Source organism: Lepisma saccharinum, chromosome 21 (assembly GCF_977018435.1).
Source record: "Lepisma saccharinum chromosome 21, izLepSacc3.1, whole genome shotgun sequence".
NCBI lineage: Eukaryota > Metazoa > Arthropoda > Insecta > Zygentoma > Lepismatidae > Lepisma > Lepisma saccharinum.
Window position 1 is genome coordinate 29,871,998 of NC_139249.1, and position 27,529 is coordinate 29,899,526.

A 27,529-nucleotide genomic window follows, 5' to 3' on the forward strand; every position below is an offset into this window, starting at 1 on the left:
TGTTTTTGAATATCAGTGTTTTCCATCCTTCACCGAAAAATACCTACTATTGTGTTCGTCACGTGTGCAAATTGTACATTATGCACTGGTAGCTGACGGACAGACCCACGAACCATTCCGATAAGGTTAGGTTTGGTTAGGTTAGGCAAGAATAGTTAAAAAAAGGGTGGGTTGGAAACACTGACATGATTTCCCGGTCAAATAGATACCATGATGAAAGAAAATACCTCTACTAACGTTGGAAACCTTAGAGAAACTCATTTCCATAAGTAGTTTCTTCTGTAAAAATGAAGAAATGTGTCTCCGATGTATGAAACTGTTACCATAATAAAAAAAATGGTGAAAATAACTTGTTCTGCTAGTCTCAACACCTCATGAATGTAGTTGCACATTTTTTTTTTATTTTGAGAATAATTACTGAAAATCATGGTTCCCATTGTGTGATTTTTTTTATTTTTTAGAAGCTATACAAGAGAATGAAAAGGTGCTTTCAGTATGCAAACAACTGTGGGAATAACTTTGCAGTTCGGAGAAACCTTTCTGTGGGGAAAAAAAAACAACACTTCAGAGTGTGATCATTTCCACAATTTATCTATTTTGATGAACATTTTTGTGTTCAGTAACATGCATGTATCATGATACACGCAGTACAGTAGTTACTGATATAACAGATTAATCAAGTCCAGTGAGATGTATGAAAGTAAGTAGTCTCTGCTGCACACTGTTTATGCTGTACTTCATTAAATACTAGTTGCTCATGTTATAAAACTATGCGTAATAACTACAGAAAGGAGGTATGGAGTATCAAGGTCCAATATGAATTTTTCATTTTTGTAATGGTGCTCGTATGTCCTTAGGAAAAAGCAGCCAAAGTTGATAATGAAGTCATGCATTTCTTAAAGTGAGTACATTAAGTACATTATTTTTGTTTGTTTGCCATAGCGTCGATCAACTTTATTTTTTCAAAGTGTACTCTCATTTATGTGGTGAGCATTCTAGCATGTTGGCTACTGAAATGTTAGTGTCACCAGGGAAACTATGTTACCCATTGGGCAATTCCCAGTACATAGTATTTGAAGATGAAAATGCAAGAAAATGAATCCTACTGTACGGCACTGTAGAGCATTTATTTAATTTCTAGGAATTATCCACCTGTGTGCATGTTTTATGCACACATCAAGATAGAAGAGATACAAATGCAAAGTCCGGTATGGGACTTGGACGTGGGAAGTGTAATAAATATGGCACTTCTCTGTTTAAGTCTCGTATCAGCTGGCACAAAGTTCATCGTGGAGGGAAATAAATCAACATTTCTTCATTCATGTTCAGCTATTTAGTAAATGATGAGTATTTGGTTTTTAAATAAGCTGTTTTATGTAAGAGATATTGTAGATATCATTTTATATATATATATGTGTGTGTGTAGATATTATTTTTGTTAATATTTTCTGTTTTTTTAAAGTAGAAATATTAATTTTCAATATTAGGGGTTTTCATTCTTTCAATTGCTTTAAATGCTGAAAGAAGTCTTCAAGGAACAACTATTAATTTTCCAAAGTATATTTTCATACTTTTCTTTCAGTGTAAAAAGCATATATGTATAGTAGGTGCTGCTGCACTTGCTACATTTCACTTCAACTTAATGGTCAGTGTCATGACAATAAATTTGTGTTAAAAAGCTGAACCTTTTCGTAGCATTCAACCTAGTACTTTTTATTTATTTGATTTTTGAGAAAACTTTCGAGCATTCTCTTGGTAATTATTATATTATTTCTGTGCAGACTAACCTATTTCTAATCAGTGTCATAAGCATGGGCGTCCACAGGATTTTTTCCAGGGAGGGGCAAGTAAGGCAATTTTTTTTTCCAGGGGGCAAAGGAGTCATATTTTCCCCCATAATAGTGATGTCCCTTCAAAAAACACTGCTTCAGTCTGAAATTATCATGTTCTTCAAAGCCCTTATAATAATTAACATAAATTACTGACTGAAATGAAATTATGTGTGAAATATATACCTTTTGTCAGACATTCATTATCCAGGGGGTAGGGCGTGCCCCTCCCCCCTTTCGGACGCCCATGGCCATAAGGTATGTGAACTGATCCCTGACAGTATTGAAATTTTTATTATCGAATGGAGCGTAGTTGCTGTAGGCAGTAATTTTTTTCGTTTTAATATATATGTGGTAAACAAAATGTTTTATTGATCAGTGTAATATCTTGCAATACAATCCTGTATAGCGGAAGGATCAGTCAGGTTTTTTTTTCTTTTTTTTCCAAATATGGATTAGCATGACATAAATCGTTCTGAATTATTGTATACTTATTTCATTCCATTTCTCCACCCAAGAAAAAAAAGTCACCTATTATAAGACTGTCATTTTCGTATGATGAAGAATGTTTTTAAAAATGCCTTTAGAGGAAATTATATATTTCCGCTTAAAGTAAGAGTGCAATTTCAGGAAGTTTTGGTAATAGTACGTTTTCCATATAATTTTCGTATACTTTTATTTTTGTGATAGAAATCAATTTTAATGCGAAAAGTTTGTACTTAAACGAAAGCATTGCATATAATTAATTTCCGCCACTTCTAACTAAGTTTAGTCAATTTGCGCGTATAATTTATTATACGCGCAAATCGCCTAAACGCGGTTAGAAAGTATCGGAACGCGAATGGTACGGAACACGATAGTGTTTTGTTGTTTCGAGCAATCCGCGAGTCCTTGCGCATTGCGTTCGTCTTCTGTTTTTTCCCCGACGGTGCTGCCGTCGGTGGTCGCGAGGAAACGACCTTCCAGTGCCGCCATACTGTCAACCATTTTTAACCCGCAGCTGTAACATCTTGTAGTAGTATGTCTATGCCAGCCAGTTTCGGCTGTTTCAGTCTTATGGGAGATTGGCTGACCGTAGTTAGTATTCTGTGTGTTTCTACCGTTCCTCGCGAACTGGCTGAAGTCAAATTCGTGTCCATATTCACGAACCTTTTCTTGTACTAAATTTTATTGCAAGAATGTGAGTAGAATACGTGTAATATTTAAAAGTAGTACCAGCAATGTACGTATTCTACAACTCTTTCATTTATACAATATTTAGTTTCTAATTTGGATAAGTAGCTTCATCCGGCCGACGGCCATACTACAAAAATGGGCATTGTTTTACCTTACGTAATGAATCCTGTAACAACACTGAATTTTCGTGTGGATTATTTTACTTCTATGAGTTTGCAATGCTTTCTGCATGCAGATGGTTCTGTTTACATAAGGTCTCAGGGTTGGTGATTTGAACTTTAGAGGGTGATTCAAAAGTCCCTTAACACCCATATAAAAAGTAAAGGAGTTAGGCTGGGTACAATTGGTCATGATAGAAACAGGTTAGGCTTAGGGGGAACCACATTGGTGTGTTCCAAGCGGACGTCCACCATATTGAATTCAACTGAAAAATTTTAAATGGGAAAGGGGTGATGTGATATGACACTGTTTTCTCACACCTGGAAAATGATACATTCGTTAAACTCATGCAGTCTTAACTTTTCCTAATTAAAGATAAGTTGAAGAAACCTTCACCACAGCATTTCTCGTGATGTTCTAGCCTGATTTGATTTTAGTCACACTGCTATGCGGGAAACTCGGAGTGGGTGATCTAAGGTCAGATTTTTTCCGGCTTTGTACCTGCATAGAGCTGCTCTAGGGCCCACCCTGGGGGGGGGGGGGAAGGTGACCGCAGCATGGTGCTGATCACATCACCTCCAAGATGGCCGACATCGAAAATATGTGGGGCCCACATACCCTAAAAGTGCCTTCATAACACTGCTATATGCACAGGGAACTTTACCTTTACCTGTACAGGTACATTGTATTCGTTTCTGTACCCCTGAGTACCTACGCTTATTTCTTGCATACGCATGTACAAATCCTCTACTATTGCTGAGGGCTCCCTAAAGGATTACTTGTCTCCTCTGGATGTATGAGTGTTTCAACTAATCGCTGTTTGATTTCCGAAGATAATAGTTTTTTTAAATTTAAACAAGAATCTAAGTGTTCCAAATGATTTATTGATTTGGCGGCTAATATGCTCATCCCATGACAGATGAGTATCAAATATTAGTCCAAGAATTTTAACTTGAGCTGGTATGACATCACCATTTATTTTAATTGTTCTATTGGTGAGCTTGACCGAGACAATAGCATTTCGAGTTCCAATAAATGTATAACATGACTTATTAGCATTAATTTTAAGGTCATTTGCATCACACCCAAATCATTACTTATGTATTCAGTACTTAAAGCAATTTCTGTTGGATGGAATGATTTAGTTAGTTGAGTGTCATCAGCATAGGAATGTACGTTACAGTATTTGACAACTGAGGGTAGGTCTGTAATATAAATCGTAAACAATAGGGGACCTAGTATAGATCCTTGTGGCACACCAGATGAAATATATAAAGTATTAGATAAAGTAGGAGACAGTTTTACATGTTGATTCCGGTTACTTAGATATGAAAAATACCAGTTAAGGGTAGATTGTAAAAAATTGTAATATTTCAGTTTACTGAGAAGTCATTTTTCTTGTACCATATTAAATGCTTTGGACAGGTCCAATAATATTAATGCAGTGAGGAATTTCTTACCCATACCCTGGAGGATGTCATTTGTGACTTTCAGCAAACCCATAGCAGTGCTGTATGCTGGCCAAAATCCTGATTGTGATGGTGGAAGAATATTGTTTTGGGCAACGAAGCTAAACGTCTGTTTATAGATTATTTTTCCTAGGAGTTGCGAACACACAGGCAGAACACTTATAGGTCGAAGGTTGTTCATATGAGTTGCTCAAGTAGTCTTAGGGAGTGGTGTTATCAAAGCTTCTTTCCATTTCCTGGGACATGCGGATTTCTCGAGCGAAACGTTAATAATATGTGTGATAATAGGCAAAGTAAAAGGGAGCGATAACTTGAGCATTGTAGTTGATATTCCATCTGCACCAATAGCAGTAGACTTGAATTGGTACAAACATTTTCTTACAGTGTAGTCATCCACTTTTTTAAAAGTAAATTCAGGAATTGTATTATTAAACTTTTGGTTGTTAAATTTAGAACTTTCTTGAGATACCAGACGTTGGTGATATTATGATGAAAACAGTGTGGTTACCTGCAGTGGGAAATTCTCTTTAAAACTTTTTCAGTAGTCTGTTGGATCATACTGGGCTTTGATTATTACTGACACTGTGTGGAAAGAAAAGAAAAAAAAAAGTTACCACTGTAATCTATTACATGTTACAGGTCAGGAGGTAAAGGGTAGGAGATTGTGTAATCCTTTCTGTATACAGGATTAAGGGGGGGGGGGAGAGCCCATTAACTAAAACAAAACTGAGAATAGGGCACCAACAAGAAAAGAAAATATGTCTGTTGAAAACTTCCTCAGTCAATTTTTAAACTCTCTAATGTAATAGATTACAAGAACTAAAACTACACTATCCCTGAAGATAAAATCTCCACATCCTGGTTAAAAGCTGTGCCTGTAAATGGGTACTCGGCACAAGCAAGGAAAAACACAGGGTGACACAACTCCACAGAGGATTATCCTGGCCATGGGTCCAGAGCCTCGTCACCCTCCACCTTACTTTTGGGTACCTTACCAGAAGGTCACCTCTAATTTTTTGAATAACTACTACATGGAACACATTTAAACAACAGAGGCCATGGGCATCAGGTGGCGAAGGGGGGTCGAATGGGTCTGTCCGTCGACTCCCCCCACTGGAAACTGGCATCGTTCATATGAAGTTACAAGAAAAGCAGAAAGCTTATTTTTCTAATTCTTAATAGCAGAAATAAATTTCCGTTAGTATTCAAACAGAATAACCAAAATAAAAACTGCATTACATCGACAAAATTTAGTGCAAAATACAGAACCAGATTATATTTTCATACTCTACCATCAAAATAATAAATGATTTCACGGTTTCCAAAATTCCAAGTCGCACAACAAAAACATTATGACTAAAATTTTCTCTACCTTTATTATTGAATGAGGTGTGTAAAAGTTAATAATGAAATACAATAACAAATAAATTCAGTACACTAACTGTATAAAATGTAAAATAATAATGATAATAATGGAAAACAGTTCTGCTCAATACTCATGCAGTGGATCAAGTCACGTCGTCTCCCGATTTATAAAAAAATAATAATAATCTGTCACTTGTGTTCGTTACATCCAAAAACTGCACACAGAGTCATAGCTTCTTATTTCTTATCTACTCACAATGTCACCATAATGTACAAAATTATGCACTGTAAAAGAACATTCCATGCTCAAAAAATCTCTACTTCCACCATTGTATCAGCTGTAACTAAAGGTATTTTCTAGTTACGGCGGAAGCCCTGCATACTGGCAAGGGGAGTGGAGAATATGCAGCAGACCAACCAGATAACAGCGGTGGTGCCGAGAGTTACATCAAGAGGAGGCAGTTCTGCCCACAACTCGTTCTACAGGCTGCTGAGTTTCTTATCACACTGGATTGGTCACTTCCCCGCTCCCCTTGACAGCATATAGGGCATGCGCGATAAGACTGGAAAAAAGTTTTACTGTGCTACCCAAGATGGCAGTTTTACCTCATGCCCTTTCCCTCACCCAGAATACATGCTTAGGCTCTATCTTCCATACTCTAAGGTCACAAATGGCCGATTGACATGGGATCAGTCATCAGATGTCTAAATATGACCCTTCAATAATTCCTTATATTTTTTTCACTCAAAAGTGCATTTCTGGAAAAATTTAAATGATGTCCTCCACCAGTTATTAATTTACATAATTTTCTGTATGGAATGAACTGATAATGTTAAGCATTGAAAAATCTCTCGATGGATGAGGCTTTGTAATGCAGAAAACCCAGTGCATATATCTCTTAAGGTTTTCATGATATGGGGTGTACACAAAGTGTCGGACACATTTAAATTATTAATAAATTAAAAAGTTATGAAGATGCAAATAAACTAGTGGCAATGATAGATAGATAGAAAAACTCAAAAAGTTTAATGTCCTGTATCAGTACACTTCAGTTCATCTGTGTTCATCACTTTTGTAAGGTTAGACATCATTGTTTGTCGTGTTTTGAACGAACTGGATTGGACATGGTGGTCCGATTCCTTGGCCCTGAAAGTCACCCAGCACAACCCCATTGTAATTTTTTCTCTGGGCATATGGGGCAGACATTTTTATGAGACAAAAGTGATGAACATATGAACTGAAAGCCAGAACAAACAGAGCGATAGCCACCGTGCATGTCGGCATGGTGAACCCGAACGTGGGAAGAAATCTATTATCATCTTGACATTCTCTGTGCGAGAAAAGGAGCACAAAAAAGGTGTGGATACAGGACATAAAATGTTTTGAGTTTGTCTATCATTGCCACCAGTTTATGTGTATCTTCATTAATCTCCGATTTATTAATAACTGAAATGTGTCGGACACTTTGTGTACACCCGGTATAATTTTCAAAGTTTGGGTTGTTCAACACTTGAAACACACTGCATACATATATAGAATATACAACAGCAAGTACTAACTTTATTCCAAAGGTAACAACACCAAACCTTCAAGAAGACAGACTGCCCGTATGGAGTGCTTTTTATAGAACTGTTGCATACAGTGCACCACTTCTAGGAATAGCAATAATTGAAGTGAATTGGGTTTCCTTCCACACAGTCAAGATCCTGTAAAACGGTGCACGGAAGAGTTATAATTACCCTCATTTGAGCAAGTTAGTAAGGGAGCAATTGTGTCCAATGTACAGTAGGGTAACCAAATTTTCTGAAAGTAAAAGCAGGACATCCATGGGTGCACACAGAGAGGGTGTAGAAGGAACAAGCACCCCCCCCCCCCATCTCGATAAAGAAAAAGTCATGCTGTCTACAATTCTACTTTGAGTTTCCTTACTTTCTTGTTCATAGTTCAACCTTAGACTTTTTGGTTGTACAAATATTATTACCGTAATTACTGAAAACATTCTTTGGTTGGAACACTTGTCCTGGTAAAGTAATTCAACCCCTACACATTATGATTTGCAAGTAGGGCACGTAGCTACAGTTTTCTGTGCCCAAGACAAGAATATATTTTTGTGCCCCTGCTCTCTGGCGAGACAAATGATAGTTTTCTAGTACACACTTTTTATTATTATTATTAATATTCGTGCTTAAACAACTTCCCAATACTGTAAGCATCCATATATTGTGAAACAATATTAAAATATTAATCAATACCTACTGAGAATATCTCTATCTTGTGGCAGTTGTAGTATATTTCTTCCCCTCATTAATACATCAAACAAGCATCCCCAGAATTTGGCAGTTTTTAATTTTCAAAGTGCCCCTGCATGTACTTTCAGTCATCACTTGGTATAGAGAGCCAACAAATAAAAGAACCTTCGGTCCGAGTCCTTTGTGCACCTATCCCTTGGGCCATAAGATAGCCTGCTCCAGTCTGCCCCTCGACGTAGGAGTATGATGCTCTGAAGTTGCAGGTCTGCACAGGTTCGTGTGTGTGTGGTTCCACTATATCTTTCATATCACCCCATGATTAAACTACATACAATATCTGCTTCTAAAGTAAAGTGCTCCCCTGTGCTTTGCACCATGGCATGAAGGTGTATAGGGGTGTGGAGTTAAGGCCCCACACTTTCTTCATTGCGGCTGAAGGTGATGTGATCAGCACCATGACACTGGGTGGGTGTTGGAGCTTCTTGAACAGGTGGGAAAAAATCCTGGTTCTCTTCCACCGGGTCACTCGCATTATAGACACCTTAACAACTGATCTACCACAGCTATCTGCTTCTAAGCAATAAATATAAACTTTACAGTAGGAGTTACGTCGAGTGAAAATTTTTAGATCTACAACTTCTTTGCAAACTGACAATACTATTAATTGAAAAGGCACTAACAGTTTCACAGGGGGAAGCAAGGTTTATTCTCTTCCATCTTTCTCTATTTGCTAATTCGGTGCCCTGTTTAGACTTGGGCCCACTCCTCTATTCCTTAACCTTGCTTTCAAGTCACTTCCTATTGCGGGTCTAAGGGTATTTTTAAATTGCGCAAAATGATTGGCCATGTGAATAAAAGTGTATATCTACAGGTTTTCTAGATTTTTTAGCACAAATTCCATTTCATGCAAATGAAAAAGTTGAGAAACTCTTTATGTGGGAATACCTACTCCCTCAGTGAACAGAGCAAGTGCTTGTATAAACACAGGCAGGCACACATGCACAAGCATGTGTACATGCAGTCAGTTTATATAAAGTTTTATGTATTTATTAGTAGTAGTTACATTTGTATTTATGAAAGTGAGGACTTAATTGATGTAAACAATGCATCTGGATGTTTTGCAGGATGCTGTTGGAAAAAGGACAAGTATTTAGTTTTTTTTGGGAGTGCCATGACAGACCGCAGGACATGGCCCTCAAGAAAAGAACTGTTCTGCGAACACCAGGATGCTATTCCACCATGCTTATCTAGGGCCGAGTAAATACCATTTGGACCCGATACCAATACAAATGTCAATACTTTTCTAAATTCCCACCAATATCGATGTTTTGAAATTGAAACAATTTCAAGTGGTTGAGAATATTTAAAATTTTAATAAAAGTTTTTCATTGAAACAACACACTATCAGGCTACCATAATTTTGCTTTAAATTTCATAAGAGAATCATTTAATCATAAAATAAATCTCTCCCTGAAATGTTGCAAAAAAAATTAAGTATTTACCATATTTACATCCAGCAGAAGTATCAGTCAGTACCTGATTATATTCCAACAGAAACTTTTTGATTCCAATAGTGGCATCGGTATTGGTCTCGGCTCTAGTTTTATCATATCCAAATAATATATTGGCATAATTGCTTTAATTTCTCACTTCACTGGCAACATTGCAACAGCCAAGTGTCTGAAATACTCTGGTGCAAGTGGTGACTTGCAGATGCACAAGTCTGCAGTCCCTGCACTCGTACGATAGATCTTACATCCTTCTCAGCCAAGAGCAACAATGGCTTCGTGGCATTTGAGCTCATTCCAACGTTCACTTGATAGAACCTGAACCACCACTGTTTAACTTGACATCAAACAAAAAGCACTTATGGCAGTCATACCATCAGATTCCATATTTAATGCACAAAAGCAAAACTGGCTCATATAAGGAGAGACCAAAGAGTGTTAGGAACTCCAAATACCTTAGAAAATCTTACACTATTACTTTTGCACACTTTACTTCAGAAAGTGAAATCATGAAAAACATTTTGTGCTTTAAACAATTCTGAATACCTAGCGTAACAAAATAAATACGACATTAGCCAACCTTATATGGCATTGCAGAAATCTCGCCCGAAACACCCAGCGGAGCTATATTCACCAGGTCAAGAATCCCAAGTTATGCGTTAGTAGACATTCCACAAAAGTCTACTTTTAAAGGGTGTTCCGTATAGAACGCCGAATTTGAATAGTGTGCTATTGTTTTGTTTTGAGGTTGGCAGACCTGTTCTTACCAATGTTGGTATCTGCTGTCATGCTAATTAATATAGTTTCAATTGTTTTGACTCGTTTGTTGTAGTTACGATATGGAACAGTTTACGATTGAGGAATGTGTTCTTACACCCTGTGATTTCTTTTTATGGGGGTTTGTGAAATCACAGGTGTACGCCAACAAACCATGAACCCGTTTGGAACTGAAAGCGGAAATCATACGGGTGATTGGAGGCATCCGGACACACATCCGCGAGAGGGTTATCAATAATTTTGTGGAGCGTATAAATGCATGCAGACTCAGTAGGGGTGGACATATGCCTGACATTGTCTTTCATACGTAAATTGGATTTGGATTGGATTGATTTGTTGTTTTAAGTCCACTTTATGCACAGTAAGGCTAATCGGGACTGGACCTACAGTTTAAAGTGGGATCCGAACCACTATGTGCCTCCACCGGGAATCGAACCCGGGACCCCTTGATTACAAGGCGACGACGCTACCACTGCGCCATTGGGGAGGCCTACGTAAATTGGAGATGTTACTGCTTACATATATGTGAAATAACTATTCTCATGATATTTTCCCTATTTTTATTTAATTTTCTAATTTGGCATGCTATATGGAACACCCTATATATTAAATTTATAGTGATACAGCATAGAGGACAGGTTCTTTCTCTATGAAAATGGCTGATTTACAGCTTTCTACATAACACACAAGTCTACTCATGAACAACAGAAACTATTTCAAAATATATTTATTTACATTCATATATCCAAAATGTACAAATTTACATACATGTTAAAAAACCATTTTTTAAGATAACTGACTACTACTAATAAAAAAAACATTTCTGATTGCAAAGTTCTCAAGTATAATCAGAGAATTAAGTTATTCGAAATTATAAGCAACAACACTGTTAAATATCAGTATTGTATTGGAAACTACTTAAAAATATATTTACATCCATAATATAAAAATTTACGTTAAAAAACACACAATTTTTTTAGATATCGGACTAATAATAATAATAAAAAAAAAATTTCTGATCATCACAGTTCACAAGTACAATCAGAGGAAATAAAAATTTTTGCCTTCACTTTCCCTATGTTTCCTACACACACACACCCATGAATGGTTCTACAAACCTAAAAAACTAAGTATTCCAAGTTTTCATTTTACAAAGTTTGAACATGATAATCTGCTTCAGAAATCAATTTCTCTCAGACAGAGTTTTTGATCTGGAAATAAAAAAAATATAAATTATACATTCAGATATGTACACATACACACAAAAATTTACAACACATGTTATTCACTATGTTTTTTAATACAGTGTGCAGGATAGAACAATATTGCTTTTATCTGGGGTTGTGGTGGAGAAATTTAATTTCTCTAAACATGCTTGAAGTCTAGACTATGAATCATCATTGATACGTAATATCCATATCAGAGAAAGAATGAGAGTTATTATGTAGGATGATACATGGATTAAATTGTTAGGTTGCTTGCTGCATTCCAAATAAATAAAAACAAACTTTCAGTGCAAATATAAATCAGGTTTTGTAATCTAGTGGAATAAGGCAATTGCAATTTTAGGAGATCACATTCAAAATGTCAATTGTAGAAAATCTGAATGGGTTTTTGCTACGTACTTCAAATTCTCTGGCAGGTCCCAAAATAATTTTATGCCTGAAATACCATAACAATACTTCGGAGTTAAACTGCAAAGCTAAACATTACAATTAAAAGTTCTAAACACAATTTGTACACCTCATGTAAGACATTGCTTCCTTTTCTGGTTGTCCACGATGCCGAAATTCTGTATTCGTCCACCATATTCAACTTAATTCTCCCGATCTAAATGTAGCAAAACAGATTTTTCCCCCGATTTCAAATTTTCCCTAAAAGTGATATGTGAAAATAAAAACTACAGGATACAGTAAAAATGCATAATTGAGATTCCATTGTATTAACAACACTTACACATTTAACACATTCATGCTTGTAAAAATCTTATTTACTTCCAGTGGGCAACAAATTTTGCATAACTTCAAAACAAGCATCATAAAGTGCAATATAAAATTATGTATGCAGGAAAACCTTCCCAATTTGAAGTTCAAGGGACCATAAAAATTTCACCTTCAAATTAAACGACAGAGTTATCCAAACGTTTCAAGGTGGCACCTGCTTTTCAATTGGAAATATATTAAGAGTATAAATTGCTCCTACAATGGATATTTTAAACTTTGCAATAGCTTGCAAACTAAGTTTATTGTTTGTCAGGGGTTCCCAAACTTTTTCGTTTCATGGTGCCCTTAGTGTTTCAAGATTTTCCACGGCACCCAAGTCAGAATTTAGACCTATTTAACACTTGCAATGCTCAGTGTGGTTAGGTAGCTAGCCTTAAGTTTAAAAAAAAGAATCAAATTCAGACATTTTATATGTAAAAAGTAGTAAATAAGCACATATTTGGAACAATCTTATTGATTGAATATATTGGAACATTAAGTTAGCCATGGCACCCTGGTTGGGAACCTCTGGTTTATGTAATATTGCGAGTTTTATAAAGAAATACTGTATATACTTGAGTATGCCATGCAATTCTTTTGACTAAAAATGCGGAAGAAAATTAAAGTGTGCAGCTTACATGGGTACAGAGTTTCCAAACAGATAACACCATTTATCCTGCATAGTTGAACAACCTTTTATGCACAGGACGAGAATGCAAAAATTAAAGCTACATATTGAAAGATATGTGAAGTGAGAGTTGCGACTGGAAAAAATGAATTTTTCAACAACTATTGTCGATTGACTGTTTATTTTACTTCGCTTTTCTGCCACTTTTGGATAATCATGAAGATGAGAATGGATAACGATATGATGAAATACATGAAAACACCCTCACAAAGAACACCCATTCCCAGGCTGGGATTCGAACCTGGGACTCCTGGTATCATAGCATGTTATGCACCCCACCACAGAGGTTTAGTTTTCTAACAGCTAGAGTCGAAGAGCTATATGAAAGCGGCTGACCTTGGAGGAAGCGCCGACTGCCGTGGAAAACGCGCGATGTTGTTCTTTTGTTTCTCGAGTGGTAAGAATCGGTTTGGTTTTCGTTGTGACTGTTCGTGTTTCTTCAGTGTGATCACAAAAATTTGTCAATATACGTGTGCAAGATGGCTACAGAAACACCTAAGCATCGTGTTCTACACAAACAAGTGCGAGATATGGTGTACAAGTGTATCAGTTCTTCCAAAGTGAATCTCGCAGTGCAGACAGTGCCTTGTGTTCGTCAGGGAGCAGTGTTGCCAAATGTCAGGAGCGTACAGCGGCTGCATGTGGGATAGGTCTGCGTACAGTTCAGACGATTGCGAAGCAAGCCAGGTCGTCGATCAGTGATACAGGGTCGGTGGCTTTTCGTTCGCCTGGCAAACATCGTAATCGGCGAAAGAATGTTACGCACTTGGACAATTTTGATAAAGGGGTATTGCATAATTGCAAATTGCGAATTTCCTACTGCAGTGAAACTTAGGGTTAAATTGAAGGAAGCTATCGGGTTTGCAGGCAGTACGTGGTCAGTGTTAAAAATTTTGAAAAACCATGGGGTTCAGATATAGGAAAGGCAAAGACAGGAGGAAATTTTTAATGGAGAGGGGTGGTGATGTAGCTGCGAGAGTGATCTTCCTCAGAACCATGCACAAAATCAGGAAAGCTGGTACTGCAAATATATACTATTTAGATGAAACCTGAGTCAACCAGAATCACACGAAGACGAGTTGCTGGAGAATGAGTGATGGTTCTGGTGGGTTAAAGGTGCCATTAGGAAAAGGTGCTCGTCTTATAGTGTGTCATGCTGGTTCAGCTGCTACAGGCTTTGTGCCCCAAAGTAAATTGGTTTTCCGCTCCAAAACAAACAGTACTGACTATCATTCAGAAATGACGTCTGCAGTGTTTCGAAAGTGGTTTCGCGATAAGTTCTTGCCGTTTCTCGCTTCTGAATCCGTGATTGTAATGGACAACACGAGCATAAATTCCTTGCAAGTGGATAAAACGCCTTGTTCGAACACAAGGAAAACTGATATTATGGCATAGCTCTGTAACAAGAACATTCCCCACACAAGCATGCAAACCAGAGCAGAATTGTTGCAGTTGGTGAAACATCATACACCAACTCACAAAAGTTACAAAATCTATATAATAGCAAGAGAATATGGTCACAGAGTTGTTTGTCTCCCACCTTATCATTATCAGTACAACCAGATTGAAATGATTTGGGCCCAGGTGAAGGGTACATAGCTGACAAGAACAAGACTTTCAAAATTGCCAACAGAGAACTAACTCACGAAGCAATAGACAGAATAGGTGTTTCCGAGTGGGCATATTGTGCGGCTTACGCAGAGAATATACAAGAAGATGACTTCCAGTGTGAAATAGTCAGAGGCGATGTCATCGAGCAGGTCACTATAAATTTGCAAGACACGGATTCCGAAGAACTTGAACCAAGTGACGAGGTTGACAGCAGTACGGAATGAGCGTTATGCAAGTAAATTGCATTTTAATTTTTCTTTTTAGTTCATGTTATGCATGCCAGACAGTTGTCTTGTTATTGCGAGTGCCACAAGACCGGCACATGGTATCTGCGGGAAACAAGGCTTTGCTGCGCTGTGAAAGAATTAATCAAGTTCTTCTCTCGTTTTCTCAGTAACCAAATAACATATCGCTGTAAATATTATACGAACTTAAAATTTGGAGTTTTCTTTGTAACTTTCTCACTGGAAGTTATTTCAAATCTAATTTAATAAAAATTGGCTCGCAAGAGAACTTTTTCTCTATACAATAATGGTCAATAAAATATTTCATTTCTTTCACTTACTTTCAAGATTCTACACGTTTAATTTACAGCACAATACGATAGCTTTCTGGTAATACTCGTGCAGGATTGGTATAGATTGTTGCAATAATAGCGATGCAGCGGCAATTTACAATTGTTCGAATGTAAGCCGTTGTTTTTTATTTTGTAAGAGCTGGTGAAAACCCCGAACGGTGAGTAGGTGGCAACAGCAGAAATGTATCTCCCTCTCTCTCTGCACAGACTTGTCAAGGTCAGCCGCTTTCATATCGCTCGTCAACTTTAGTAAAGTGTTTGATAGATCTTTGGGTCTATTATACTCCCAATGGCATTAAACATAAAGTGTTCTTATTAATGACTGATGCTTATATGGTTAAAGTTGGAACTTCTCTGCAAACTCTTTACTCAAAGATGGTTCACATGTCTAGCACATGCTTTACGTAGAGGAGTTCAGAATCAGTTCCCTGAAATTGACCAGGTTACGGTATGTCCCAAAAAGATGATCTTGGGTGACATTTCAAGTCTCAGGCTCCTGCTCCAGAATACTATGGGGGACCTGGCTAGAAGCATAACTATTACTGTGAGAAAAATGTGACCTGTGATAGCAGTGAAGCAGCCTCAATGAAAATTGTAAAATAACTTTTCTGACAGCAGTGAGGATGCAGGTAAACATTTGAACGTAAATTTATACGATAGATTCTTACCTGGTGCAATAACTTGCTTACAAATATCATGTGTTCAGTTAGTGGAACAGAGTGACTTAATAGAAAATATAAGTGACTTATAAAAGTCATGGAAAACTGGGAAAGGAAATAGCCAAGAAAATGATTCTGGTTTTGAATACAAATTAAGAGTTCAGTACATTATGTTCAATTGCTGATGTTCTGTGTGGAGAAAAGTTTTCTACTGAACTAGCAGGGAATTTGTAATCTGGTGGCATAGTTTACTTCAAGTATGCTGCTCTAGTTTATTTAGAGTGCAGAGGAGCTTTTCAATGTTCACGTTTTTGTTAAGAGAATCGGTGGTCACTGCTTTGACAGCCTATGTATGTTAGTAATACATTGCAATGCACGACTGGTGAAATGAACACGTTAAGTTTGTTGCAAAAGTGTCTTAAAATGTTATTTTATAAAGCATTTTTGATAGTTTTTAAAACATTAGTTCATTTTTATTGACCATTTCCTGAGATTTTATTGTGTATTAAAACACAAACTACCATTCACCTTCATTGTAACCTTTACTAGAGAGAGGTAGAACGGAAACATTAAAAAAAACAAGTACAAAAGAACAAGCTTACCCCTTAGCATCAGCATTTTCCTTCCCTGCCGACTGATGCTCAGAGCTCTTTAAAAAAGCTCTACATTTTTGGTTCTCTGAATATAATTTTTGGCATGTTTTCTTAAGTTTTTCAATCTTCTTCTCCAAATTGCGCTTTTCATCTCTCAAATCAGCTATGATTTGTTCCTGCAAATAACAGAGCATCTAATTAACTTGATTATGGGCTACATTGCATATAGCGGATATGAATAAAGTTTGTAATCAGGGAAAGACTTCTGGGACACCCGGTATAATACAATCGCCCATGCCCTACTTTTCTTAAAAGTAGGGATGTGACGAAGCTGAAAATTTACCGATGCCGATGTACTCACCGATAATTTTTGGAACCGATACCGATGCCGATATTTAACCGATTCCGATACATAAGATTATTAAACAGAAATGGGATGTTATTTTCAGTATGACAAAAATAAATTTGCTATGTACATTTCTATTGCATATCACATGTATATACATATATATTCTCAAGAGATGCGAATGTACATTTGCATCTACAAAATGTTATGTGAACCTTTAAGAAGAACATGGATTCTCAAGAGATTAAACATTAGTACACAAGCAGTTCTTTGAAATGCAAAATAAATTCCTGTTCTGCCAGATTAAACTTCAGAAACATGAGATTTGGAAACGCTTCAGGAAGTAACCTACTTCTTCTCTTATCGCAAATATGTTCAGCAACACTGAACACTCAATCACTGAATACTGATGCAGCATGTATGACCAAGTATTTTCTCAGCACTTGCTTCAGGTTTGAATACTCATTTTTGAATTTCCAATACAACAGCAGATCCTGGTTCAGCACTGTACTGTTTTATTTCCGATTTATAGTTAGGTTGATCCTCTGAATGAGTTTGCAATAATTTTATTACAAAAACTCTGCAATAATGACGAATCATAACCAAATTTTCAATAAATCTTACAAAACTAGAATATGAAACTTATTAGAAGGTAAAAACTCTAGTATAATCTGTACCGGTTTAAATATCGGATTTTTGCCGATTCCGATACCGATGCCGATGTGTCAATTTCGGCCGATTTTCATACATCTGTAATCGGCTTCGGCACATCCCTACTTAAAAGTAAACCTCTAAATATGCAGCTTCTTTTGCATGGCACTTATCTGCAAACACATTTATTGAGATGGTGAATGAACCATTTAGAATTTTATCTCTCATCGGCCAAAATTCATATCAGCCTGCCCACCCCTAGTACATATATATATTTAAAATATTTAATTTAAAGTACGGAGTTTACATTTGCCATTTCACATAATCAGACCATTACAGACCATGCAAATACAAGTCACAACCTAATTCATGTTGAGGGGAATAAACAACGCGGTTGATAATATAAGACGTAAGCGAGTTACTAAAGATATATCCTGCGAAACTTACTTGTAAATGTTCTATTAATTTTGGTGGTCTCTGTCACCATCCACTTGGGAACTCGATGGTGGCAGAGGCCACCGAAATTAATAGAACATTTACAAGTAAGTTTCGTGGATCTCTCTTTAGTAACTCGCTTATGTCTTATAATATCCTAATCTATGAAAAATTGTTAATTGTACGAGAATTTCAAACTCAAGATTAGCTAATCAACTTCAAGATATCTTATCTTGCAATAATCTTCAGTTTGTCAGCTAGATTGTTCTGCAAAGGACAGGGACAAAGTAAACAGAATGAGAGAATTCAGTTTTATTTCTCATGCAGCTTCTTTTCCTTCCTTGATATAATTGAAACCTAAAATGAAAAATTTGACCCAGGGCATATATAAATATGTATGAATTCAATGGGATTTGGGTTAATAAAAGTTGCAATTTTTCAAATCTACGGAGAAAAATTTCACACAATTCTCGGAGCTAATAATTCACACAATTCCCAGTGAGTAGCTACCCTGAGTAAGTTTGTAATCTGACTTATTTTACGGATAAATTAACACTCGAATATGGGTAAAAATTCTTATTGGTCCATCGCTATTATTTATGAAAACATGATTGGCAAAGTTTAGATGCCAGCTGCGACACCCATGTCACAAGGAGTGTTGTGACTCTGGGAAGACCCTGTGTAACAGATAATGTTCTGAAATACTTGTTTTGAGTGTCACATGAGAATTGACTAATGTCAGTAGCAATAAGTAAAGTTCATCCTCACTATATTTGGGGGGAGGGGTTGGGCAATTTCCAGTCAGGAAGAAAATAACAGTCATTACATTAGATATTATTTTATCTCTGAAAATATCTGAAGCAAGTGCGCAACTCTTGCCACAAGAATTTGGTGTATATCAGGCAATATGATAGTACAGTTTGGAACAAGCACATCCCGGCGTTGCCTACAGAGGGGTCCAATATACTTCAAATTGTATAAAAAAAATTTTAAAAGAAACTTGTCTTGTACTTAAATGAAAATTAAGTTCCTTTACCAAAAGCTTATAGCCTAGTTTATACTGAAGAAAGCAAGATATAAATTCTAACTTTAGTATTCATAGTATCAGAAATATTTTAAAACATTGGAATTTTGAATTCCCTGCTAAACGAGAGAAGTACGGCTTTCTACAATATATATTTTTTTTATGCCAAACTACCAGTAGCAAGTGAGCAATTCTTGTCACGAGAATGGTACAGACATCAGGTAATATGGAGGGAATGTCTTGTACACTCACGCCCCAGCGTTGCCTACGTGGGGGGCCGATAAAATCCAATTTCTTAAAAATAAAATAATATTTTTTACTGTAGGGTTATAGCCTAATTTTTATTGAACAAAATGAGATATTTGTCACACTAGCATTGTACTTTCCAAGATAAAAAAATATTAATCAAATCTTCACAAATTTCCCGCTTCAAAATGCTCTCGGCATTTAGGGGAAACCAGGCCTGGCATATAAGGGTTAAACACATTAAGAGAAATGGGGATATGAAGGTTAAAAGAAAAAAAATCACAATTACCTTTGAAGAACTACTTTCTCCACGGTACATAGAATAGGAACTTCATTATCATATAGGCTGGCATGTGAAGCTAAGTGAGAAATTATCACAATTCTGAAATTTGGCGCATTGTAATTTCACAACACTATCAATTGATATCTACAATCAAATCTCACGTTGCCCAATCCTGAATACAGACATCATAAAACACATTACCTTTATAATGCCACTGCCACCACCGTACATTGGCACATTGTCTTGAGGGTCTGTTTGCACATCCTTGTCATCTGTCATCTTATCTGTTGCTTTCTGTTGTTGTAGCACACAACTGGTAGATGAAGACGCAGCTCCGACATCATGGAGTCTCCAGCTTTCAGGCAGGAGATTTTGTACCTGAAATTAATGATAGGACAAATTAATTGATGTGTCATTGGTTCAGCCAATATAGTTATATCAGCTTTTCCACAAATTTGCTAATAATTTTTCTAATCTGATAATAATGGTCCGTAATTCAGTACAATATTCTATTATTTTCTTAATATTTTAGTGAATATAAAAGTTTATAAAATCAGTTAACATGAACTAAAGTACAGGGTTGTTATAAATTATTGAGCACATTTCAAGGATGAATAAAAAATATCTAAGGCAAGTACAGTGCAAGTTTTTAAGTTTTTCAGTGGACCAAGCTGAAAAAAACTTAAAATGCAAGCAAATGTAATACCGAGGAAAATTTTATAACATTTTCCTAAGTTGGTACTATCAAGATTGAATGTATAATGCGGGAAAATGTAAAATCCGGGTTCCACAGCCAAATTTGTTGTTTAATAAACCATGTTGAACAGTTTCTTTTTTACAATACATGCGACAACTCAATTTACCTGGACTTGTCATAAAAGCATCTCTCACGTGATTCACAGCTTGACAGACAGGTGGTCTGCCAGCACCTTTTCTTTGTTCAACACCACCTTACCCCCACATCCCCTAAATGTGCCTTCATGGCAGGGTGCTATATGCATGGGGAACTTTACCTAGTTTCATTAAACCGAAGGATGCACATAGCTCTTTTGTATGGTAGCTATCTTTGTACAGAGGTTCCAGGGTGTAAGGAGTGATCCCTTCTCAAGACACCCAAATTTCAAAATTCTGGCTCGTAGGTGAACCCAGCTCTCATCTCCAGTGACTACACGCTGTAAAAATGCTTCACCATCAGCCTCATACCGAACCGCAACAGAAGCTTTTCACAAGCATCGACAAGTCTCTATTTCAGATGGCAATAGCTTGGGTACCAATTTTTTGCACACACTTTTTGGAACTAACTCACCTTGAATGCTGTGATGGGCAGATCAAACACTAATGTCCAATAGTGGTGCTGCTTACTTGACTGTGACATGCCGGTTTTCCCACATCAAGTTCTTCACAGCTGCCATGACAGCCATGGATGATTGACTCAGGCGAGGAGAATCCTCCTCACTAAAGATGTCCATTCATGCACTTGTGTAGGACTCATACTGAATTCTCATCGAACGATGAATCTCTATAGGCCTTCACTCAACATAAATCTCAACACTTCACTGCTCTTTCTTGGTGTACTGTTGCAAGAGCGCCTCCATCTTCCCGAACAATTTCCCAGGTTCCTATGCATGCCAACACCATCTATTAATAGCTCCAGGTCACTGCCTTCACATAACCGACAATGAGATCTGCTGTATATGTGATTTTTAATACAACTTTTATGGTTTTCCACTGAATGGCCCTTGTAAAAATATGTCTTACCTTTAGCCAAATTGAAAAAAAGATCATCGTACTGGGTAGTTGTAATGGAGTATGGCATTTTTTTTTAAAAAAACAACAACTAAAATTGCAGTCATGCAAACAAAAAATGCTGACTTTACTGACCAAATAAAAAACATGAAACCAATAAGAAAAAATTAGAAACCAATAAGAAAAACTGGCTTTTACTGATTTTACTGACCATTTCCACCCGTGTGTGAGATATCAGATTTGTAAAATTATCAGTAAATTAATTATATACTAACTGGAACGTAATGGAACAAAAAATTATTTTCCCATAGTGAAGACAATTCAGGGCCACTGGTGGCAAAGTGACTGCCTTAAACACATTAAGAAGTTTAGAAATGAATGACACTGAAGATTACAAGAAAAGCAACTACAATTACCTGCGAGGACCTACTTCCTCCACCATACATAGGAACTTGGCCATGATAAAGGTTAGGATGAGATTCTCTCTCTGCAGTGTTCTGGCTGGACTGTCTTCCGTTGCCTCCGCTCCACAAACTGGTTTCGTTCAGTTCACTTCTCAGCCGCCTGTTTTCATTTTTCAGATCTTGAACCTGAAACAAATATGTATAAAAAATGTACAATATGTACTATGTACCTATAATTATACATAGAACAGAGGCATGAACTCTAGAGCAAAAGACATAGCCAGGGTGGCTACAAACAGGCAGAAATGAAATTAGACTTTTCCAGATTTTCCAGGACCAAATTTAAATTTCTCCCTGACAATTACAAACTAAACTACAGTTGTTCCGGCTAGAGAATGGACTTGGAAATTCTATGTTTATCTTTTCTGTCGAAAGCCAAAGAGGGTCACATGAATCGCTGAACCAATCTGCTTTGTCCACTTGCCATGGTGATGCGTTGCCAAATTTTTCGTTTCGAGCCGTTTTTGAAACAGGTGGCACCCTCAACAAGGCCAAGCACAGCGGTGCCTAATGGTTGCCGCAGTGCAGCAAGTGAATGGGTCTCAGATTCCCTGCCTCTCCCTGAGGGGAGATGTTGACAGGAAGAGGTGTCGTGTTCGACTGGACAAAAATCAGGCGTGTAGCACAGCTTTTTCTCCCCTTGAACTGGAGGCAAAAAGTCTGGTTTTCCTCTTGGCCGGGCAGATTTTAAATCGATATGTTTGCAAATGGAAATAATGAACTCTTACAGATCCAGGTATGGATTTGTTAGGTACCAATGTTATCTTCTGTGAAATTGACTCAATTTCTCTAGGATTTGAATTCAAACAGCAAAATAGTGAAATTGCAATATTATCACAATTCAAAAGCTAGGGAAGGATTACAGAATTTTATCATACGCAGTAAGATTAAAATAAAATACTTGATTATTTTTAAAGTTACGACTAAATGAGATTAGAGAGAAGAGTGATTGTTTAAGAAATACATTTTGTAATTTATCAGTCTCCTTATCCATCCCCGGTATTATATATTGATATTTCCACTGAGGTCTGGAACCCTCTGCTTGCAAGAAAAATGAGTGCAGACTCATTTTTCGATGCATACAGCTACTTCTCTCTTCTCTGTAAAGCAAATAACTTAACTCTTGCATATAAGTGAAACAATTTAATTGTACAAAGGAAAGTGTCATATTTCCTTACATTATCAATGGGAATTATGCTTCTTCAGTACAGTATATCCAAGTGAAGTACTGTGAAACTGACAACATGCAGATATGCCATTATTGCTGACAAAAAGGGGTATGTAGGTATTAAAAATTTAACGCAAGCAATTTATAGAATTGCATTGGATAGGTACCCGATTTAGCTCACCAAACATTAAAACTGGAAAACACTGTTAATAACAGCTTCTGAAAGTTCATATACGAGGGGCAACCTGAAGAAAGCTCCAATGGTGCCTGTACGCAGTGGCCAGAGCGCGACACACACACATGCGGGCAGGAAGAAGTGGCATGTAGCTGTAATCTAGTACAGTCGCAATGCAGCCGTTTTAGGACAGATTGCAGCTCTCATACAATCTCCCACCGACTGTGATGTAGCCTATGTGTAGTATTCAGATTTTTGCATGCTCAGAATTTGGCACAGAGCCACCAGCAACCGTGTGAGGTGTGCAAACTGGAGACGTCGCGAGTGATAGCATTGTCAGACGATGGTGGAGACAATTCACAGAAGGCCAATCGAATGTGGACAAGCCCATAGAGCAGAGTTCACGTGGGCCCTTTGCATCACTTCAGGTGAGATATCTTAGACCACTCCCTGTACAGCCCTGGCCTTGCATGTACAGACTTTCATCTCTGTTTAACTGAAGAGGTTTCTGGCAGGACAATGATTTGACAGCTACACTGCGGTAGAGATAATTCCAGTCTTTGCTGTCAAGACACACATGCCATGGGCATACAAAATTTAGTGCCATGCTACAAGAAATGCCAGAACAACGGTGGTGATTATGCCGGAAATTAGGTTAGGACTCTCTCTTACTAAAGCAATAAATCACTACAGATATTATTGTTTTATTTATGCCTAATCGGTAAGGACCTTGATTTTTTATTTTATTTTTGAAATGGTGTATTTTTTTATTTTTTATTTTTTACTTTCGGTGTTATTTTCCACAAAATTCACATTTTCATTTTAGCACATTTTCTGGCAAATATCTGAAATTATACCTTCATGGTGTTTTTAAACTACTGTTTCAAATTGTAAGTCACATGGCCTACGCCTCTTCGTGAGAGTTTGATATCTTGGAAAAGTTATTTTCCATACCCCTTTTTAATTTTAAGGTAAGGGTTTTAGATATTGGAATGTTCCCCATATATACTGAAGGGTGCATAATGACTAAGTGGTGACACACCCAAAAATTTTAAATCAATCAATCTCACGTGACAGATACACATATATTATGACACCAAAAATTGGAATTATCTTTTTTTGACTTGTTAGTGTTACGTTTCCCAAAATTCGCGTTTTTGTTTTAGAACATTTTTCTGTCAAATATACCAAAACTTAATACTTACATTGTGCTTTTAAACTTATTTTAAATTGTAGGTAACATGGTCTACATATTTTTGTGACAGTTTGATATGTTGGAACAGATTTTTGAGGAAGTAAATGTAAAGTGCTCCCCTGTGCCTAGCACCAAGCCATGAAGGCATGCATATAGGATGTGTGGAGTTAGGGCCCCACACTTTCTTGATCACAGCCGAAGGTGGGGGTGATGTGATCAGCACCATGCTCCTGGCTACCTTTACCCCCCCACAGTTTTCTCCAGGCACCCACTTGATATGATGCTGGGTGGGTGCCAGAGCAGTTTGAACAGGTGGAAAAGATCCCGGTCCTCCCCCGCAGGGGATCGATCCCGAGTCTCTCGCATGGTAGTCAGACATCCTAACGACAGAGCTCCATTATTTCTCGCTCGACAAATGCCAATGGTGCACACTTAGCTTGGTAATTCAAAACACATCTGGCGCGACAAATACTGAAGATGCAGCTCCCGTGTGACGTTAGATACACACTCAATGTCCTGTTAGAACCCTGCCACTTTGCTCTGTGATGCAAATTGGTTTGATAGAAGTTCAAAAAATCGTGGCAAATACATGATTTAATGTGGCTGTCGGAATTATTCCATGTATAACAAGCATTATAGTTTACTCTTGAATAAAATGTTGGAAAACTTGCATGTTCTATGTACACAAATATGGCACATTATGTTTCTTTAAGCCTAGAAAAGACAAGAATGTTGGATTTCATGGAATTTTCCGTTGTTTTAGGACTTTTATTTTTAAAATCGCCAGAAACTCCAACAATTTGCATTTTATGCCAAATTCGCGTTATTTCAATATTTTGAAAGGGCAAAAAATGTGTCCAGACATCACTGCACATTCATAAACACAACTTCGCAGCAATTAACATTTTTCACGGTTTTCACGTTTGCGAAACATCAAGGTCCCTACTAATTGGAAATTACTTTCTGGGTACCCCTCATATAAATCAGTAATGAAAAGTGGAAATTTAGCAGGGCTGGCAGAGAAAAGTCAATTCTTGAAGAAAGTGATATGCTTTTATGATTGAATGATTCGAGTAAATATATTAAAATATTTACGTATTTATTATTAGCATTTTATTTCATAATATTGGACATTAACTTCACTCAGTGAGAGATTAATGACGACCATCTCTCACGAGTTTAAACAGACAGGACAGAGAGTGGCGTTAATTTCATTGCAATACTAGTGTTGCAGCAAATTTGAGGTTGGGAGCATGCACTTGCGAAATTCTTATAACGTTCACCAATGCAGCTTTATGTTTCACTTTTTCGTGATAGTATTCAATATATATCCCGTTTTGTTGGATTCTTCTTGATATCTAAGAATAGTGCAATGGCATTGTAAACGTATGTTAATTTGTGCAAAATCAGTAATACGTTAGGATGATGAAAGAAAACCTTCGTAAGCACTGCTACATTAAATAAGGTGAAGTGAGCCAGAAGAGTAATAAAATTCCAGCAGCACACTTGCAGTCTAAAACTCTTGTTTATGCATGTGATTTTTGTTGGATGTTGCAGTCCAAAGACATCCAACAAAAATCAATTCCATAAGAGTGCCATGCATGCAATTTCTGTTGCATGTTGTAGTGAGATACTTTGTCGGGTGGCGATATTAGACAAAAATCGTATGTATTAATAGAGCCTATTTGTTTCCATGTTCCTTCAGTTTGTTAAATAAAATGCCTTACTACGACGTCCGACAACTATCGGACGGCGCCATCCGCTTCCATTACCTCCATCCGTTGACAGTTCTGTCCCTTTACTACTACCATACAGACAAGAGAAAATGATAGTTCAATGCATTTTCCACATAATATTTAGAGGCTTAACACATTTTTCTGCCCCTTCATAAATTTCCCTCCCTCCTCCTGCCATCACTGGTTTCTGGTGCCGTGGTTGTGTTGTGCATAAAAGGGGCCTAAAAGTTGAGGGCGAAACATAATAATAATAATAATAATAAAACAAAAGGCCAATTAAGACCAAATTCCCTGACACTTCCCAGGTCTGTCGCCACCCTGCATAACTGTACCGACTTCCTGTCACACTGTGCATGGATGCTGTTACCAATGCACTTGTGTCTTCTGCTTTGCAAGAAAAGCAAGCAAGAAAGTTGCGGTTGGTTTTCGCCGACAGTTCAGTGCTGTCCTCTGCTCTTTCAGCAGGAAGCCTGTACAGTTATATCTTTTGCCCTATAGGAAGGAGAGGGATAGAAGCAAGCTGCAGGCAGTGAAGTTAAGTTTAGGAAAATGGTAGTGGAGGTAGAAGAGAACAAATCAGACACAATGGAGATAATTTGTGCATATGAAGACAGTGGACACAGAAAGACCACCAGTGGGAGCATACACTGCACAAGGGGTAGGAAAGAGGCCAAAGGGAAGACCAGGCAGTCAGTGGAAAGAGGATGCAGTGGAGAGAGATTGGAACATAGCAAGAGGAGAGTAGTGGAAGAACGAGAGAAACTGATGACTTGACAAAAAGTTAATCTGCTTCAACACAATTACGAAAAAATATAAATACTTGATACAGAGTCTGATGAAGACCTTGCTAGAAGGTTGAAACGTTACGTTTAGTTTATGTTTATAATAAAATAAATTACTGCCTTGGTCAGCATATTTATATTTTTTCATAATCATGGAAACAAGGCTTAATGGTGTTATAACACAATTACATAGGAAGCAGAAACTCTCATGTTAGATTTTTCTGTTGCCAATATCTGTCTATTTTCATATTTAAGATTGAGACTATTTCATCAGTCAATAAGAGTGATCACCTTCTAGCAACATTGTGTCTACAATTTTGTAAAAGCAATCGCCTGATTTGTTTTTCAGGTTTTCCAGACCAGATCATTAAGCAATTAATACACATAATGTGCACATGTGCGTAAGGGAGTCCCTATATTTTAGCTCAGCACTCGCACTTTTGGAATATTCACATGTAAATGTAATGAGAAAATAAATTGAGCAGTAATCGATTGTTGGATAGGAGGAGGGTGGCAGGTATCATGCATGAGCTATGTTATGTTGACTAATTATTTACACATTTATAGTGTAAATAATACATAATTATAGTAATATTTAGCAATATATTATTTCAGATAAATATCTACCAAGCATC

General features: G+C 37.1%; 1 protein-coding gene across 1 annotated transcript in view; it reads right to left on the minus strand.

Annotated features, from left to right (window-relative positions):
• Positions 1 to 11,333: 11,333 nt before the first annotated feature.
• LOC146004128 (uncharacterized) overlaps positions 11,334 to 27,529 on the minus strand; it is a 102,053-nt gene continuing 85,857 nt past the window's right edge. The window contains exons 22-25 of the mRNA XM_083142794.1: positions 21,791 to 21,964; positions 19,830 to 20,006; positions 16,653 to 16,819; positions 11,334 to 11,744 (exon numbers count right to left, since the gene is read on the minus strand). Of these exons, the coding sequence (XP_082998920.1) occupies positions 11,717 to 11,744; positions 16,653 to 16,819; positions 19,830 to 20,006; positions 21,791 to 21,964 (546 nt within the window). The 3' untranslated portion in view covers positions 11,334 to 11,716. The remainder of the gene's footprint in view (positions 11,745 to 16,652; positions 16,820 to 19,829; positions 20,007 to 21,790; positions 21,965 to 27,529) is intronic.